We start from the raw sequence: 17,081 nt of genomic DNA, 5'->3' as shown, positions 1-17,081 counted from the left end.
TTGCTGGATAAAGTTATTTTCCATTCCTTATCGGTAGTCTATTGTAAAGAAAAGAAAGCTTATCTCAACTGCAACCCACCCACCAGTCTACATCATTAAACTTGCAGATGTCTGCTATTCCTGCTTATAGGGGATGGGTACACCTTATATCGATAGTGATTCAACTTTCAACCCGTAAAGCTATTTCAAGTAAGAAGCTCGTGGTAAAATGATGCAAGACCACTGAAAAATTGTTCAGCTTGCAAAGTGTCAATTTCAGTGTCAACCCTTCCTTTCCTTTGTTCTTTACCCCTGTTGGCCTTGATGTTTGCTCCTTTCTTGCATTCAGGTAGTTAATTATTTCCATCCGGATTCTGTAAAGCAAGTTTTGTTTCTCCATGAGTTGCTGAAGGACTGGACGGAACTGCTGCTGCTTTGATAAGAATATGGCTGAGAGACCCTAATGGAGGGAGACATTACCATCCAAAAACTGAAGCAAGACTTGCACTGCTTCTTTTAAGATCCTTCTACTTTATGGGGAAAGATGATTTGTATTGAGGGTAGAACCCACTATCCTCGAGGCTGAGCACTCTTTTTACAAAGAAAACAAGTTTCTACTCCAAGTTTTTCTTTTCAAGTTCATCTGTTTTATTTGCATGATTCAAATTATGATCGTTGATACGTTGTATATTTATAAGCAAAGATTCATAGCGAACATAATTCCATTCTTATGTCGTCAAACTGATTCTCAAAGATGTTTCAGTTCACCCAATGCATTTCGGGTCCACAACAACATGACCCTTCGTCAGGGGTCTGAAAATTAAGCGCAAACAGGACCAAATTAGTCACTCTTACGGTATGATACAACATTAAACATTACACTTTGTCACAACGTGATATCTAGAACTCATCAAGTGATAAATCCGTGAAATTTAAACCATGAATCACAAGCTTTTAAAGTTAACTGACGGCTACATTAAGCTCTAACAACTGGAACTAAAGGTTACATCTTAAAAACTCTAAATCAAACTCTTTATCACTTACGAGTAATGGGACGCGGCAGCGTCTTCACGGTTGGGATTCAAATTCCGCGTGTGTGAACGGAAGTACTGGTGTGAAGTAACAAAGGACCCCCTGATACGGATTGAATTCCTGGGTCAGGGCATAGAACAAATGTGAGAAAAATTACCCAGGCAAATTTCCTGAACCAACTACCACATGAAGAAATAAATCAGTACATATTTAAAGAAAGATACTACACCATTGCATGTACATATAAAGATACAAATTTAATAACATGATATTGGATAAAATTGATTCCTAATTATACAAAAAAAGATAAAAAGATTAGTGGCATATAACAATATGCATATCTTCAATCAGATGAATAGTTCATTGGGTATAAAAGACAGATGGTTTCCTGTTTTTTGTCGACGCGTTTCGACACTTATGTGCCTTCCTCAGGACTGTACCATCACACTATTATAAGCAAACGAACATATTTGATGCGAAGAAAACAATAATCAATTTGCCATCTAGGTCAGTATGCGGATTGATGGAGAACCTGATTATTAACCGGAGCTTAGGCTTGATAGAATACTTAGATAAGTAGCTCGGATAATTTCATTCATAGACTGGGCTGCTTCTACTCGCCTCGCCCGTATTTGCAGGTGGTTCTCGTGCGCTTTGATTTCTAAGCCGTGTGTATAATTACACTATATGCCTGGTTATGGGTCGCCCATCTATTAGTGGTCCGATATACTTTGCTGGCGACTTCCGATAATAACGTTAAGGTAATAGTTTCAGAGGTTATAGCAGTATGGCGGTTCTTATAGTCAGAAAAAAGGTTTTTCCCATCAAAGTCCCGCTTTGGTAATTACTGCTAGAGGTCACACAGGTCGGGCAGTCTGCGTTATTACTCGCTTACACGGACCGTACACCACGGCGTTTTCACGTTTTCTGTCTGGTTTTTTTCGAGGATACTGAACCGAGTCAAATACCAGAACAATGGGATCATGAGTTTAAACCGCCCAGTATGTTTTGTGCGCCAACAACTCACAAAACCATTGAAGCATTTGAAAGGGCTGTATCATCTGACATACAGAAACTTGTTTTTGCCAAACCTAAGAAAAACAATTTGACCACCAAAGAATGGAACACACTGAAAAATCTCACTCAAGATAAAAGCCTCGTTTTTCAAAAAGCTGATAAGGGCGGTGCCCTTATCGTGATGGACAGAGAATTTTACCAAACGAGTGTTGACAATCACGTTCACAATCAAGACATTTATTTACCACTAGCTGGAGATCCAACTCAAGAGTATCAAAAAGTGTTACAACAAATCTTAGAACATGCACTCACTATGAAATGGATCAGTCAAAAAACATATGCGTTTTTTCAATTGCAACACCCTAGAAGGCCAAAACTGTATATGTTGCCTAAAATACATAAGGATCCTGTTAAACCGCCATTTAGACCCATTGTCTCGGCCTGCGGGTCAATCTCGGAACCTTTAGGGAAATTTGTAGACAAATTTCTGCAACCTCGAGTTCAACAGGGTGAGACATACATTAAAGACACAACGGCTTTCTTAAACATGCTCAACCAAGTCAAACTGAACCTTGAAGAAACTTATCTGTTATGCACCATAGACGTGGTTGCGTTATACACTTCTATCCCACATAAAGATGGCATTGAAGCGTTGGAGTGGAGTTTGCTCAATAGCGATCTAGAAGAGCACCAACAAATTTTGATCTTGCAATTGATGCAATTTGCATTATATCAAAGCTATTTCGAGTGGAATGGTCAATTTTTCAATCAATCAAATGGAACCTCGTTTGTTTTTGGGGGAGCACCCTCCTATGCAAACATTTTCATGCACAAATTCGAGAATGATCACATTCTGAGCAATCAAACCTGGACAGATGGCTTGATTTTATTCAAGCGTTTCATCGACGATATCTTTTTGATATGGCATGGGTCTAAAGAATCTCTGGAGTCAAACATCATCAAACAACACTTACAATGAAAGGATCAAGTTCACCCACACAATTTCAAACGCAACCATAGCCTTTCTGGATGTTCAAATCACTTTGAATAACAACGTCATCAGTACCAAAGTCTTCCATAAATCTACAGATAGAAACGCCAGTCTGCTATTTACGAGCTTTCATCCTGAACCCTTAAAGAAACATCTGTCCACCTCCCAATACATCAGATTGAAAAGAATCAATTCAGATGAACAGGAATCAAAGATGGCAATACAGAAACAAACAGAAAAGTATAAGCTGAGAGGTTATCCTGTTGATATTTTGGAAAAAGCATCAACCAAAGTTGAGAAAATGAAGAGAAGTGATCTATTGGTTACCAAGATCAAACAACAACAACGGAAAACTATTTGCGTTTTAAAATATTCCTCAGATTCTCGCAAAATTCAAAACATTCTAAACAAACATTGGCATTTGATCCAAACTGAACCGGATCTCAATAACTTGTTCGACAAGAAAATCACGTTCGCCTTTCAAAGATCTAAAAACCTGAAAGAACTGTTGAACACTCCGATCAAACCCAAAATAGCTTGGAAAGGCATATCTAAATGTTTCAACTGCATTCATTGCAATAATGTTATCACTGGAAGGACAATCAGTCATCCGACAAAGGGTTTTCCAATCAATTTGCATCACTCAAGTACATGTGATACCGCCAACTTTATTTACCTAATCAAATGCCCATGCGGAAAAATCTACATTGGCCAAACTGAGCGTAAGATCAAGGTCCGCATCACGGAGCATAAAAGCAATATCAGATTGAGCAACGTGAAATCAGCGTTGGCAAGCCATTGGAAAGAAATGGGTCACCAAATTTCTCAATTAAAATTCATGGTTATCGAGAGCATCCAGCAACGCCCAGACATGGATCCTGTGAAACAGAGACTAAGGGCAGAATTTTATTGGATAAAAAAACTGAATTCAATCCAGCCCTTCGGGCTAAATGACCGGCTTGAACATGCATGTTTTTTATGATTTGGAACTTTAGCGTTGACTTTTGACATTTTCTGATCCCCGTACCTTTTTCCAATATCTCGATGGTTGAATTGTCTGTTTATTACAGCAAGTATTTCAGTTATCGTCCAGCATAACACAATGTGATATATATAAAGTTTTGAGATTCAAATTCTGAACTTTCTTTCAACATATGGCTCGGAAAACGGAAAAGGTTTCTCACATGATCGGTGTCACTGGGCTGCCATTGGCCGCGGGCCCGATCAGGTGATTTAAATCTCGTGACCAGTACTTCCGTTCACACACGCGGAATTTGAATCCCAACCGTGAAGACGCTGCCGCGTCCCGTTACTCGTAAGTGATAAAGAGTTTGATTTAGAGTTTTTAAGATGTAACCTTTAGTTCCAGTTGTCAGAGCTTAATGTAGCCGTCAGTTAACTTTAAAAGCTTGTGATTCATGGTTTAAATTTCACGGATTTATCACTTGATGAGTTCTAGATATCACGTTGTGACAAAGTGTAATGTTTAATGTTGTATCATACCGTAAGAGTGACTAATTTGGTCCTGTTTGCGCTTAATTTTCAGACCCCTGACGAAGGGTCATGTTGTTGTGGACCCGAAATGCATTGGGTGAACTGAAACATCTTTGAGAATCAGTTTATGACGACATAAGAATGGAATTATGTTCGCTATGAATCTTTGCTTATAAATATACAACGTATCAACGATCATAATTTGAATCATGCAAATAAAACAGATGAACTTGAAAAGAAAAACTTGGAGTAGAAACTTGTTTTCTTTGTAAAAAGAGTGCTCAGCCTCGAGGATAGTGGGTTCTACCCTCAATAATTGTTGACATTTGAAAGGCACGTTCAGACTACGTGTGACGACTTGAGCACCGCCTTAAGAGTCAATTAACTGTGTTCAAAGCACATCAAAAAACGAGTGCACCGGGATAATATTCTTTTTGAAAGATGATTTGTAACCAGGTCTATTTCTTTGGTAATTTGTTCATCTTACATTCCACTTCCCCACAAAACGCAACTTTTGAAACTGGATGTCTTGAAAACTCACTATTGGTGAAAGAATTGTCCCAGGCCATGTCTCAGTGGGGCTGAGAATGGGACAGTTTTTCCAGCCTGACTAGTCAATCGTCTCGCGATCTCATCCAGACTATAATAATTATTTTAATGTCCATTTCTTCATCCATATTCCCTGCGTTCTAAGACTTTCAAGACTCTGCCAACATTAAATATCGTAAATGTCTGTACAGCAATTGAAATGGGAAGGGATAATCCTTCCACAATGGGTGACAGAAGTAGATCTTGAACAATAATTCAATGAACCACATATGCTTGGTTCACATAGGCAGAAAATACAGCTCTACTTTGGGTCCAGCTGCATCCGAGCCTAACAATGATGGCCTTTGAATGCAAACCAATAACAAGTTTGAAGAACTTTGACAGCCAGCTAGCACGAGGTCGGCAGAGCGAAGAAGCATAATATGAGCAACCGTGCTGTTGCTTATTGCTAAATAGTTAATCTGCAAATCATTGTCATACACAGCATGGCACCCTAAGCTTCAGCTCATATTTATTAAGGGTATGAGGAATACCCACAAGTCTGTCTGCCTCTACATGTGTCACTCTGCCATGCAGAAGGTGGCAAGGAGAAAGGAATAGTCTAACATACAATCACAAAGATCCATGGCCAGACACAATAACTGGGAGAAACTAGTGTCAAATTGTTGGAACATTCAAGAGATGACATTGGTCAAAACTACCCTTCTTTGTGTGGGGCCAAAGGGATACATATAGGAATCCTTGGGGGAGGTTATGCTATTAAGGGTGGGAGGGGTTAGATAGATAGGGGTATACGGGCCTAGGGTATTACTAGGGGGATGACCTTTGATCTGTTGGGATTGTCGCAATAAAGAATCTGTAGACTACAATGTAAGGTGGGATGCACATGTACAACCGAATAGTGAATGCTGTAATGCTGCACATTATCACTGACATTGGTTTAGTAAAAAAAAGGCTAAAAAAAAAAACTACTCTTCTTTGGAGAACTAGTAGAAATCATTTAAATATCATGTAATCTGCTTTCAATTTAAATTGTTATGAGGTTGTAATTTGACTTATCCAGTCTTCTCTTGTGCACAGGCTTTAAAGTACAAGGAAGGGTACAGTGTATTCCAGCTGAACTCTGGTAAGTGGATTGCGGTGGTTGCCAAAGTGACTGGTACGCTCAGATGTACTCCTTTTAGTAGGCTCTATTCTAAGCCCGGAACAGCAGGAACACTTAGAAGATGGGGACAAACCGCAGTTTTTGGTCCAATGCAACAACAGTTGAATTTGCAAGGAATCTGATAACCATCTGCAACGCAGATGGTCATCCAGTAGTTGTCTTCTGGATGAAAGGGCTGGACTGACTGTTCTGCCAGTGGTTTCATCAACCTTCTCTGGATATTGAAATATTGTCCCATTTTGTGATCAAAACAATTCTAACGTATTGGAACTTCTGAATCTGCTTTATACACACTTTTGGTGGGAAACTGTATTTACAACACAGGCTGAGCCATGGATGCCATTTCAAAGCAAGCGGAACAAAGCTTGCCTGAACCACACATATGTCTTAACCACACGTATGTGTGGATGGGCAGGGAGAGGAACAGGAAGGATCAGGAGAAGAAGGGGACCGGGACGTGGTGTGCTAAGTGGGGATGTGGTTGGATTTTGGGATGTAGGGTAGTTTTTAGGGCTTGGGGCCGGTTTAGGGCTCAGTGCGGATGGGGGGGGAGGGGGGGGGCAGTTTTCATGGCTGGAGGTCAGTTTTAGGACTTAGGGCGGGGAACTGTCGGGGTCGTTTTTTGGGCAGGGGGCGGGTTTTAGGGCTCAGGGTGGGGAGTCAAGGTAGTTTTTAGTGTTAGGGTAGAGTGGATTGCAGGGCTGGGGTATCAGGTTTTAGGGCGAGGGGTCTGGGATGTGATCTTTACCATGCATATCAGTTTACCAATCATGCCTTTGAAAAAAAATGTGTTGTAATGGCATACATGGTAAAGATGCGAACGTGGTTCAGACCGCGTTGTTTAGGCGTGCCTGGTTTAGGCATGCACTGATGTATCATAAAACCAGTTGGTTCACTAAGTTTCCAGAGAGTGGAGTATGTCTAGAGGTAGGTGGATGCTGCTCATTGCGAAGTCACTAGCTTGCTGAACCTGGTGTTCATGTATGGGTAATTCAAGGTTAGTGTCTGCAGACATATCTCTGATGAACATTTTAGGAATACTTGGACTCTTTTTGTGATAGAAAAGTCTGTGACTCTTTTTCGCAGCATAGCAAGTGAACCTTGCATCCTGGCAGTGGATAATGTGCAACCAGTGGTATTATATAACCATCCTGGATTTTTATAGGGGTAGCATTATTCTGTAAAAATTTAGGTAAGGTCGCAGATCACCAGTCCACTCGTCTTTCTTAAGGAAGTACTGGTGAAAAAAAGCCTGGACGCCGGACACGTGAAAAACTAGTGTAACAGTCGGATGACTCCGGAGATGCCATACCTCAGCGAGGCGTGTGTTCATCTGATGCTTTCAGATGAGAACAGAAACAAAAATGAAATTAGATTGTAACCAAAATGAATGTCTGGCATCCACAAGGCGGTGCGGTCCTGCTGCTCTGTTTAAGGACCTGATACCCCTTTTAGTTCAAAAACATTGGAAGTACTCCCATTAGAGATATATGTGGTCTCTGGAAACCACCAGATGTGGACTGCAACTAATTCTGAAAAAAAAGACGCCAATGCTAATATTTACTCTTGGAACTGCATTAAAAAAAAAGAACGTTCTTCATCAGAAGAGATCAGTTAAATTTCCCAGGTCCCATTTGTAAAGTAGTTAGGGTCTACTGAAGGGAGTTTGGGATAGAGTGGTTACAATGGAGGCCACCAAACTGAGGAAATTGCACTCATAAGCGGTGTACACTCTGGGAAGCTGCCATCTGCCTGTTTCTGTATTAGCACACTTACATTCTAATGCCTGGCTGAGCTGTAGATTTTCCAGAGGCCATTTTGGTGGCATGAGTGCGCTACAGGGCATCTATGTGCTCAACACAATTCTAACAATACATCAAGGCCTCAATGACCTAGCTGGATTAGACCAGAAGCATTTGTCAAAAATAATGCGACTTTAAAAAGTTAAATAAACACCTGTCATTGTGGCTGCCTGGAACCGCAGATTAGGGGAAAGCTTTTCGATTGTGTTACACTTGTCAAACATTTGCCATGCTTTACCGTTTGCACATGTCCCACTGCCACCCTTGGCCATCTCTCAAGCACCGTCTTTCAGCAAAGCTCAAGCTACACCGCATCCCCAAAGTGGAATCTTGTGAGATACACTACTGTGATTAAACACATACATCTAAGACGCGCCCAAACATGTCTTGTTTTCCCGCTTTGTTGTTTTCGTTCCTTTCAAGTTTGACCAAGATTCTTTTTTATCTTTGCCAAATGAAACTATTGTATATGTGGACTATGAGGGAATTGCTAGCACGATAGGGGTGAAAAACGAACTAAAGGTTTAACACGTTCTAACAAATCATTTACAACAAACTAAATCTAACCCTTTACAGACAGGTGCGCCGAAAGACACTAAATACAACCATGCCAATGCCTTTAGGTTGCATAAACCGCCCGCTTTCAAGACTAAACCCTGCCAGAAGCACCTAGCAATATAGAAATCAACAAGCTCAATGCAATATAGTGGAAGATAAACAACCTAAGGTCCAGCCAAACGTAGGTATACAAATAATTTAAAAACATATAAACTAGCAATAAAGGGTTCAGGAAAAAAACTAGGAGAGCGTTTCAAAGAAAACTTGAAGTCATTTGGGTAGGCCCTTTTTTTGAGGAAATACTTATGTCTAGCGCATCAAAATAGTCCAAATAGAATAACAATTCTTGTGCAGTTTCTCAAAGTATCTATATTACTTCCATGTTCTTCCAGTGGCTTAAATTCTCTAAAAATGGTATAATACAGTCATCTTTATGCAGTCAGAGGCCTACAGTATAACCAGAGATAGTAAACTGGACTGAGGTTAGCATCTTTCTGGTTATCTTTATTGTTGTGCTTCGCTCTCTTTCATGCAAATCAACTAGAAGGCAGAAAAATCAATCTAAAGTTGGCGCAGACCACTGTGCCACAGTCAACGAGCGAGTATTCCCACTGTCAACTCCAACAGCGCCTAAAGATTTCCGCAGAAAACGTAACAGCACTAAGTAAGTAAGTAAGTAAAAAATTTATTTGTATATGATTAATTAAAATCTTTACAAAATTGAAAAGTATCCGTAGTAATTTTTGCTTTAACGTACAAACAAAAACAAAAAATAAGGTGCATATAATTACAGTGATGTTAACAGTTATATGGTTAGCATCATAGGATTAAAAGTTCATATGGCATGGTTAAGTCTCTTTCTTATTAGATCAAAGAACTTCACAACTTGACAGTTCAATTTAGTGTCGCTAGTAGAAAAGCACAATATGGCTGCCTGTCTGCAGGTCCGGACGGCATAAAAGTTAAAAAAAGGACGTAAGAGATTGAACCTCAGGTCCTTTATGCTAGGGCAGATGCAAATCACATGAATTATGTCTTCCTTGCCGGTTTTGCACATGCGACACTGTTGTGACGGGTTATTTCTCTCCCACGGTGGAAGATGTGGAAGTATGGGAATTACACCAAGTCGTAATTTTAGGAATTTTTCTTTAACATTTATTTTCATGCCAATACTGAAGTACGCTTGTGGCCGCAGTTTTTCATAAGCTCCCACCGTTAGCCATCCATGTGCTCGGTTTGCTAGGTCTTTCTTGTCTTCTATCGCTGAGATGATGCTAGCTGATTTTTTAGCTACTTTTTTAAAGGACAAGAGATCCAATGATGTTTCCCAGGTTTCAGTCAGGCCTAGAACTTTGAGAGATTCATATAAGTAGGCTCTCGGCGCGAGATTGCGGTGCCGAAGTAATTCTTCCCATAGGTTTGCACATAGAGATCCAGCATCTGCGTTGCGAATTTTATGCCAGTTTGTTGCATACACGCTCCGCCTCTCTAGAGTTTGTTTCAAGATACCGAATTCTAGTCGTATCTGAGCCGGGGAAACGTACTTGGGAAGATTGAAAATAGCCCTGTATGAATTGGCAATAAGAGTGTCCAGTAACGCCGCGTCCTTACCATGGTGTGATTCACTCCCATATGTGAGAGTCGGTTTTAATTTACGTGACAGCACTACAAGCACACAAGAAACCTATTTTCAGCTGCTTTTCTTTTACTCTTACCAGGTGTAATATCAGATGATTAGGGGGCAATCACTGAAAGAGGAACAGACCTGCTTGCTGAAATCCTGGTTAAAGGCTTTGGTAGAACCCTACAATTTAGTTCACTTGAGCACAGGAAGGTGAACCATCCTACTTCTTCACATGACATTGTCAGTCGACTGGCTTAGAACTCGCATATTAAACAGAGTAAAATATGAATTCAAATAGTCAAATAAGATGTCTTTTCAGTTTAGGGATACATTTTTTCTCATGTCAAATAAAACTGCACTTTCGTTGGTAACAATAGGTAAAAAAAAAAAAGTTGTTCTTTCACTCGTGCACGAGTACTTCTTGATCAGCAGGGACATATTTTGCTCTGGCATGTAAACCTGCGAAGCTTTTCAAGGCATGTGCTTTAGGTCTATTGTAAATATACAATGCAAAACTCAGTCATATACATGCATCCAGGCATGTTATCATCTTGTGCTTGATAAAAGAAGTCTCGGTCCATCTAGGGCACCCTCAAAATAAAATATAATGTCCAAAGAAGTCTGTCAATACCAGAACAAGTTTCAATTGCTTCTGTTTATTGCTCCACCACACTTCCTTTGCGTACGTTCTAATAGCCAACCCCCAAAACTTGGATACGGGATTTTTGGGATATATGAACAAGAATTCTCACCAGCAAGTTTCATCCTTCAGTCAACAGACTATCAGATTCATCAGTCCCCAGATCTATCAAATCTGCTCCCTCTTCGATCGTTACAGCAAGGTGCTCTGAGATAAAGTGGTATGTACCATTTTATGAAAACACTAATAAATGAAATAGTTACCATTGGCTGCGGTTCACAATCGTAAACTAGGCGCTGATGTCGTTTTGGTTAGTTGATGGTTATTGTGATGGACTGTTGTCACCACATACCCTGTGGCTTGCTCAACAGGCATTAACAGTGGGACCTGCCAGGTAAATAACAAGACCTAGGGCTTCATTATTACCAATGGGACCAGTAAATGAAGACACAGGCAGGCCCCACTGGAATACCAATTTCTGCTGAAACTCTGTGGTCCTGGTGCATTTCACCTGAAAGCTCCATCTGCAGGTGAAGTCTCCAGATGAGATCCTAGGAAGGAATTAAGATTACCTAGGGAATGGTGACCAGATTACCAATTCCCTACCCAATACCTAATTTTCAAGAAAACCCTAATGTCCCTAAATGTCACTAAAGTGATCAGACAGAAACTACATCCCATCAGAGTTACTGGGACTCCCTATGTTGATGACTCCTGAGCACAGTTCGTGACAGATTTCCCAGAGCACGCGAAAGAAAGCAACAGAACAATTCCATCCTGAACTCGGTGCCTCCAGGCACACAACCGCATAGCAGTTATGGAAAATATATGCCAAGACACATTTAGACTAATAATCTTCAAAAAGAAGCATTTAGCGAGTCTGCTAGTATTTACCTTTGATGGGAGTTGTAGGGTGTGCACTCATCTACCTGTAGATCAGACGCCAAATTTCAAAACTAGATGCCATTAAAACTATTACCAAAAAACAGGCAGATCTGTAAGGACGACCATTCAGCAGATCCACCATGAGTGGATAGAGAGGAAGTGAAAAGCTTAAAGAAAAATGCAGTATAACACCAGGTTAAGCACCAACACAACAGCATCTTGCATCCCAAGCCAGCAAAAGGCAACATAGTACTATTCCACAGAAGAACACGGAAAAGTCCTTGGGAGCACAGTGCTGCCTCAGTTTGAACTCAACCCCATGCTGCAAGACAGTTATCAACATTTTTGGCATGAAAACAAAATACCTGCAGAAGGCCAGAGATTTAGCATGGCTGATAAAATACTGAAACGTCTAATGTATACAGAGATCTCCCTAAGAACTTTATAAAAAGAGTGCACAGCAATTTACAGAATAAATGCAAGCCTTAAAACAATTTACTGGCAGGCAGAGTTATGTTAAATAATCCTAGGAAGCAATTTGCTAACGGACAGTCAATGTTTTACAACTGTCACCTGATTTTCATGAGTTCAGTAGCGAACACATTCTATATGTTGACAAGTGTCTTCAGTGAACCTGAAAATGAAAACCGAATCTGATGCTTAGTGCGGAGGGTAAAACCCCAAGTAAAGGCAGGGGACAAATAGAAATATGGAAACATACTAGCATGGAGGTGAGTTTTCTAGACTTGGGGTTCTGGGCTGCGAGTGTGGCCAGTCGGAGACGTAAAACTCGGACTGTAAGCATCTGCTCAGACACTATGACAATGTGTGACCCTTAAAATCTAAATCACTAGTTTCTCCTTTTGCCTCGTTTACTAATGCACAAGCTTGGAAGGATAGTTTGTCATATTCAATTTGATGGCAATTGGTGATCATTAATTTAACATTACTACCCCCACCAGCATCCTCTCAAAATAGGGCACAACCTCCCCATGATACAGGTACATGTTTCATAACCCAGCCAGAATACTCTGCGATCTACTTACGTTCTTTGCCCAGGAAGAAGGAGTAGAAGCAGAAATGGTTGATGCTCAGGTACAGCGACCCTTGGCGGGGGACGCGCCCCTTCCAGCAGCAGCAGGAGTAGTTTGCAATGAGCTTTTCTGCTTCGGGGAAGTTAAATCTGCTCTCAAATCTCACCAGCGCCTCCCGGAATTTCTCCGGCTCTTCTTCTTGCTCAGCCAGCTTACTACTGCTCTCCTGTGCAATCAGCCCCTGTCAGGAGGGAGGAGAAGGGAACTTTAGGCAGGGACCAGGTATTATGCAGCAACAGAGGACCAAATCAGGGGGCAAAATTCACCGTGCTAGTATTATTTCACTATTTTGTCTTTTTAACACACATTTGTACTGTGGGGCAAAAGTTTCACCCCATTAATACCAGTCTAACAACTGAATACGCCAATTGTGTAAACATAAAACGTGTGGATGTGGTTATTTGAAATGTGTCCTCTCTCTGAAGTTAATGTCATAAAATGGTCGATGGCAAGGGCAGCTCCCCCGCTATAGCGGAGGAGCTTATACACTGCGGCTACCAAGATTATTTTATTATCATTTTCTTGTTAGTCGTTGCCTCTGCTGGGTAGACTAGTTGCGGGCGGGCCGGGCCGGGCCATCCTCCCGAGCTTCAGGAAGCAGAGTTGTGGGCACTACTAAGTGCACATGGCCGTTTGGCCGGCTGTCTTCGGCCGGCCAAACCGCCATGCGCACTTAGCATTTCTTCACCTGGCTGGGTTGTACAGCCGGGTGGAGAAAAGCCACAGGCTCCCAGGCACTGTCTGTGCGGAAATGCAGGCCGCTAAGGCCAATCCCAGCACTGCTCTCATGCTGGGAATAGCCTGCGCAGTGTGCGCCAGTCGAAGATCGGGAGAGGAGGAAGACAGATAGGACGCAAAGTCAGGTCATTTTTTTTTGTAATACATATTTTATTTAATGTATTTATGCCCCCCCCCGCGCTGCACTATCTAGTCGCATCAGGCACAGCCGCCACTGAAGATGGAGGGAATTGAGTAGGCAAGACACAGAGACGCAGCCATGGAAACCCTTGTATACAGGCATGGAGAAAGAGTTTCAAGAAAGAGGCAGGGAGGCAGGATCCAAGAGGGATGTGGAGCAACAGATATCACTCTTACAGGGGGCAATGCAGCAGATACCATGCATTTGCTAATTTCTGCAAAGTCCTTGCTTAAATTAATCGGCCGCCATTGTCCGCAGTTGAATAGGTTTTCGCATCTCAGTAAAGCCAAGAAAAGACTACGTCGCTTCCTGTGCGATTTCTTCTTATTGCTTCACCAATAAAATTGAGACAAGTCTTATGCCAATTGTGCAATGGCAAACCACCATCCGTCTTTAAAGACTGTTTATAATCAACCAGTGGCTCATGAAGGCATGAATGGCTCAATCAACCAACAATTGCTGAGCTCAAAATACTAAAAACAACAGGACGCCCCTCTGAATATAAATTACAAGAGATGTGATTGAATATGCAAAACAGCTAAAGCCCTTGTAAAGATACACATACAACGCATCTTCAAAGGGAAGAAGGTGTATTTAAGCGGCTTCTTTCACCTCAGCCGCCTCTCTTCAGCTGCTCTCCTTCTTAACGCCTTTTACCATTTGAATCATTCCATTCCACACAGGGAACTTCTAGATAGAATAAAGAACATGCAACAGCAAAGGTTCTGCATACTATGCTCAGAATACCACAGCTCTCTCTGACAGATCTAAAGTTATTTTCCCATTCTGCCATCTGTATGTTCAAAATCAATATCAAACCGACAGTGCCATTAATAGGCACCGTAGAACTTTCGCTTTTGGCTTTTGCTATAAAAAAAGTTATATAGTATAACTTTTTTTTTGTTGCTAAAACTGAATTTTAATTTGGGAGCGTCCAAAACGTGTGAAGATGGGCAGAGGAGGGCACCGAGTTCAGAATGGGTCACTCCTGCCAAGGGGCAACAGGAAAATCCAGATATCAAAGCGTTACATTCTTGTTCTCCCAGTGGCCCAGAACCCTGCAGCAAGATTGTTAACCAGGAAGCAGTCCTGGGATTCAATTTTCTGAAACTCGAAATCAGAGAAATAGCTTTTCTTCAACACACAAGTCCCTTTCAAGAACTTTTCTCAACTACAAATGCTTGGAAGGAGTGCAAACAATATCTAAGCGAAACCCAAAGTGCTACACACCAGTGAACTGCCTTAGCTCTTATGTCAAGAGCAGAGCTTTAAGTGGGATGAAAAAAATAGAGAGGTTTCCAAAGTGGGAATGTCCTATGTAATTACAGGCGTGGCCTAAAGAACTAGATTTCTGTGACTCCCAAGCTTTCTGTTATTGTATTCAGATGTATAACACACTGACTGACACATCTAATACCAGCAAGATCTACTGGTTTGCCAGTGGTTGTTAGCTGTTTAAGATAAATGAACAACAATGATTTTGTTGTAAACTTACTATTAAAAATGTTTCAATGCTGAAATTGTGAGACTGTGAATTAAACAATACTGCGGCCTGTGGAAGGTTAGTGGTCTTCTGCGTGTTTCGATCACTCCCTTAATGTTCACTCTGTTAGAAGGGTCACCATTTTTCTCCCCACAGCCTGTACATCTGCATGTCTTGCACCTCATCTCTTTCCTCTTCACCATTCTTTTCACTTACTCCTGAATGCACTTCCTTGCATCTCCTTTACTTCACCACCCTCAAACACACAACATACCCACTCACTGTCGCCTTGTCAATACTTTGGCAACTGTATCCTTCCTTCATACACATTTGCAAAGAATCACAATTGCAACTGGAATACATGACCACTGCTCTGCAGAGAGGCTAAGAATTGGATGACCAGGTATTCTGACCCACTGACAAGCACTGTGAGAAACTCTGCCTTGATTATCTTAACGTGTTTTACATTGATTGTTCAGAAACCGATCAGTGCTTTTGCCATTAACGATACGGGACATGAAATGTAGGTCCCAACAGGGACCAGCTTCAATGTACGTTTTAAGTACTACCCTGTCTGAAACCTGAAAGGACCCTGCCCATTTAAAGCCCTGGTCAAGAGCCTTCTTCAGGTCACCTAAACAGGCTGCAGCTTCAAATGTGGTAGTCGTCTTACAGTACAGGAACTGCTTTATAATGTCTCACCACCTTCAGCCATCTGTGCCTAAGTCACCCACTTCAGCCTCACAACAGAAAACCGAAACAATGCTGGATAGACAGCACAGTTGTCTGCTTACCTATTGCTGTCAATTCCTTTCAAGAAAAGCATGGCGTTTTGTTTCACCAAGAGGAATATTCTCTCTCACCTCATGCTCCTTTTTTTGGTGTATAATTACGCCCTTTCGGAATTGCTTCCAGTAAAATAGAAGAGGGACTATTTCATATGTGAAAAGAACACTCAATCACCAAATTGTTGGGCACATTCAACGGTTTACTTCCTACAGACTTTCTATAAAGAAAACACAAATACGTGTTCTATTTTTTCCCAGCATTAGCTAATCCCATAGGGCGGCTTTAATGTGATAAACAGCAAATTCCAATGTTTAAGTGCATTGGCACATTAAAGCCCGGACTACTGGACAATGCATGTTTCATTTAGTCATTTTGCTCTACAAATAGATATGCGTAAGTGACTAATGAAGCAGAAATAAAAATGGGCATGTCGAGAAGCAGATCTAGAACGTTTCATCTTGGTACAATTTAGAATTTTATTTGCGCAATTGCATTTTCTTCATTGAAAACTATAATTTATCATATTTTCACTGGAAAACGCTATTGGACTTCAATGAAAACTTCACAAATTATTTGCCATTTTTATGATCTTGCATATTTTCTTTTGAAACACCGCAAGACTTAACCGTGACACTCACCCTAACCTTAAACCTAGGTGCAAAAAGTATCCCTGATCTATTCCAAATCTTTGACATACACCTCAGTGTCACACTCCCATGAACCTAAAATGTATCCTAATCCTTTTCCTAAGTATCACACAACTCCAACCCTGATCAAAACATCATCACAAATTGTTATCCTTCAAACCGCCTGGACCCTCCTTCAGTCCGGTTGCTCCTCCACGCTTCTGTCTGCTTTCACGCTGGTATCGTTTTGATCTCCTACCCTGCATTTGTAAAGCCCTCTGAACGCCTAGCGCTGCACGCATCTATTTATTTATTTAACTACAGCGCTGCTCTGCCGATCCATTAATTTACTCGCGCTGCACTGTTGAACAATTATTTATTAATTTTGTAGCGCGTCCTCGCCGAGTCTGTTACATTGATTGCCGCTACACTGA

General features: G+C 41.2%; 1 protein-coding gene across 2 annotated transcripts in view; it reads right to left on the bottom strand.

Annotated features, from left to right (window-relative positions):
• TBC1D8 (TBC1 domain family member 8) overlaps positions 1–17,081 on the bottom strand; it is a 605,783-nt gene that overhangs the window by 365,858 nt on the left and 222,844 nt on the right. For both annotated transcript variants that reach the window (XM_086934717.1, XM_086934716.1), the window contains exon 4: positions 12,783–13,011. In XM_086934717.1, coding sequence (XP_086790843.1) covers positions 12,783–13,011 — 229 coding nt within the window. The remainder of the gene's footprint in view (positions 1–12,782; positions 13,012–17,081) is intronic.

This window comes from Lissotriton vulgaris, chromosome 8 (genome assembly GCF_964263255.1).
Source record: "Lissotriton vulgaris chromosome 8, aLisVul1.2, whole genome shotgun sequence".
NCBI lineage: Eukaryota > Metazoa > Chordata > Amphibia > Caudata > Salamandridae > Lissotriton > Lissotriton vulgaris.
The sequence above is the reverse complement of the archived record's forward strand: the minus strand, read 5'-3'. Positions and strand labels throughout refer to the sequence as shown.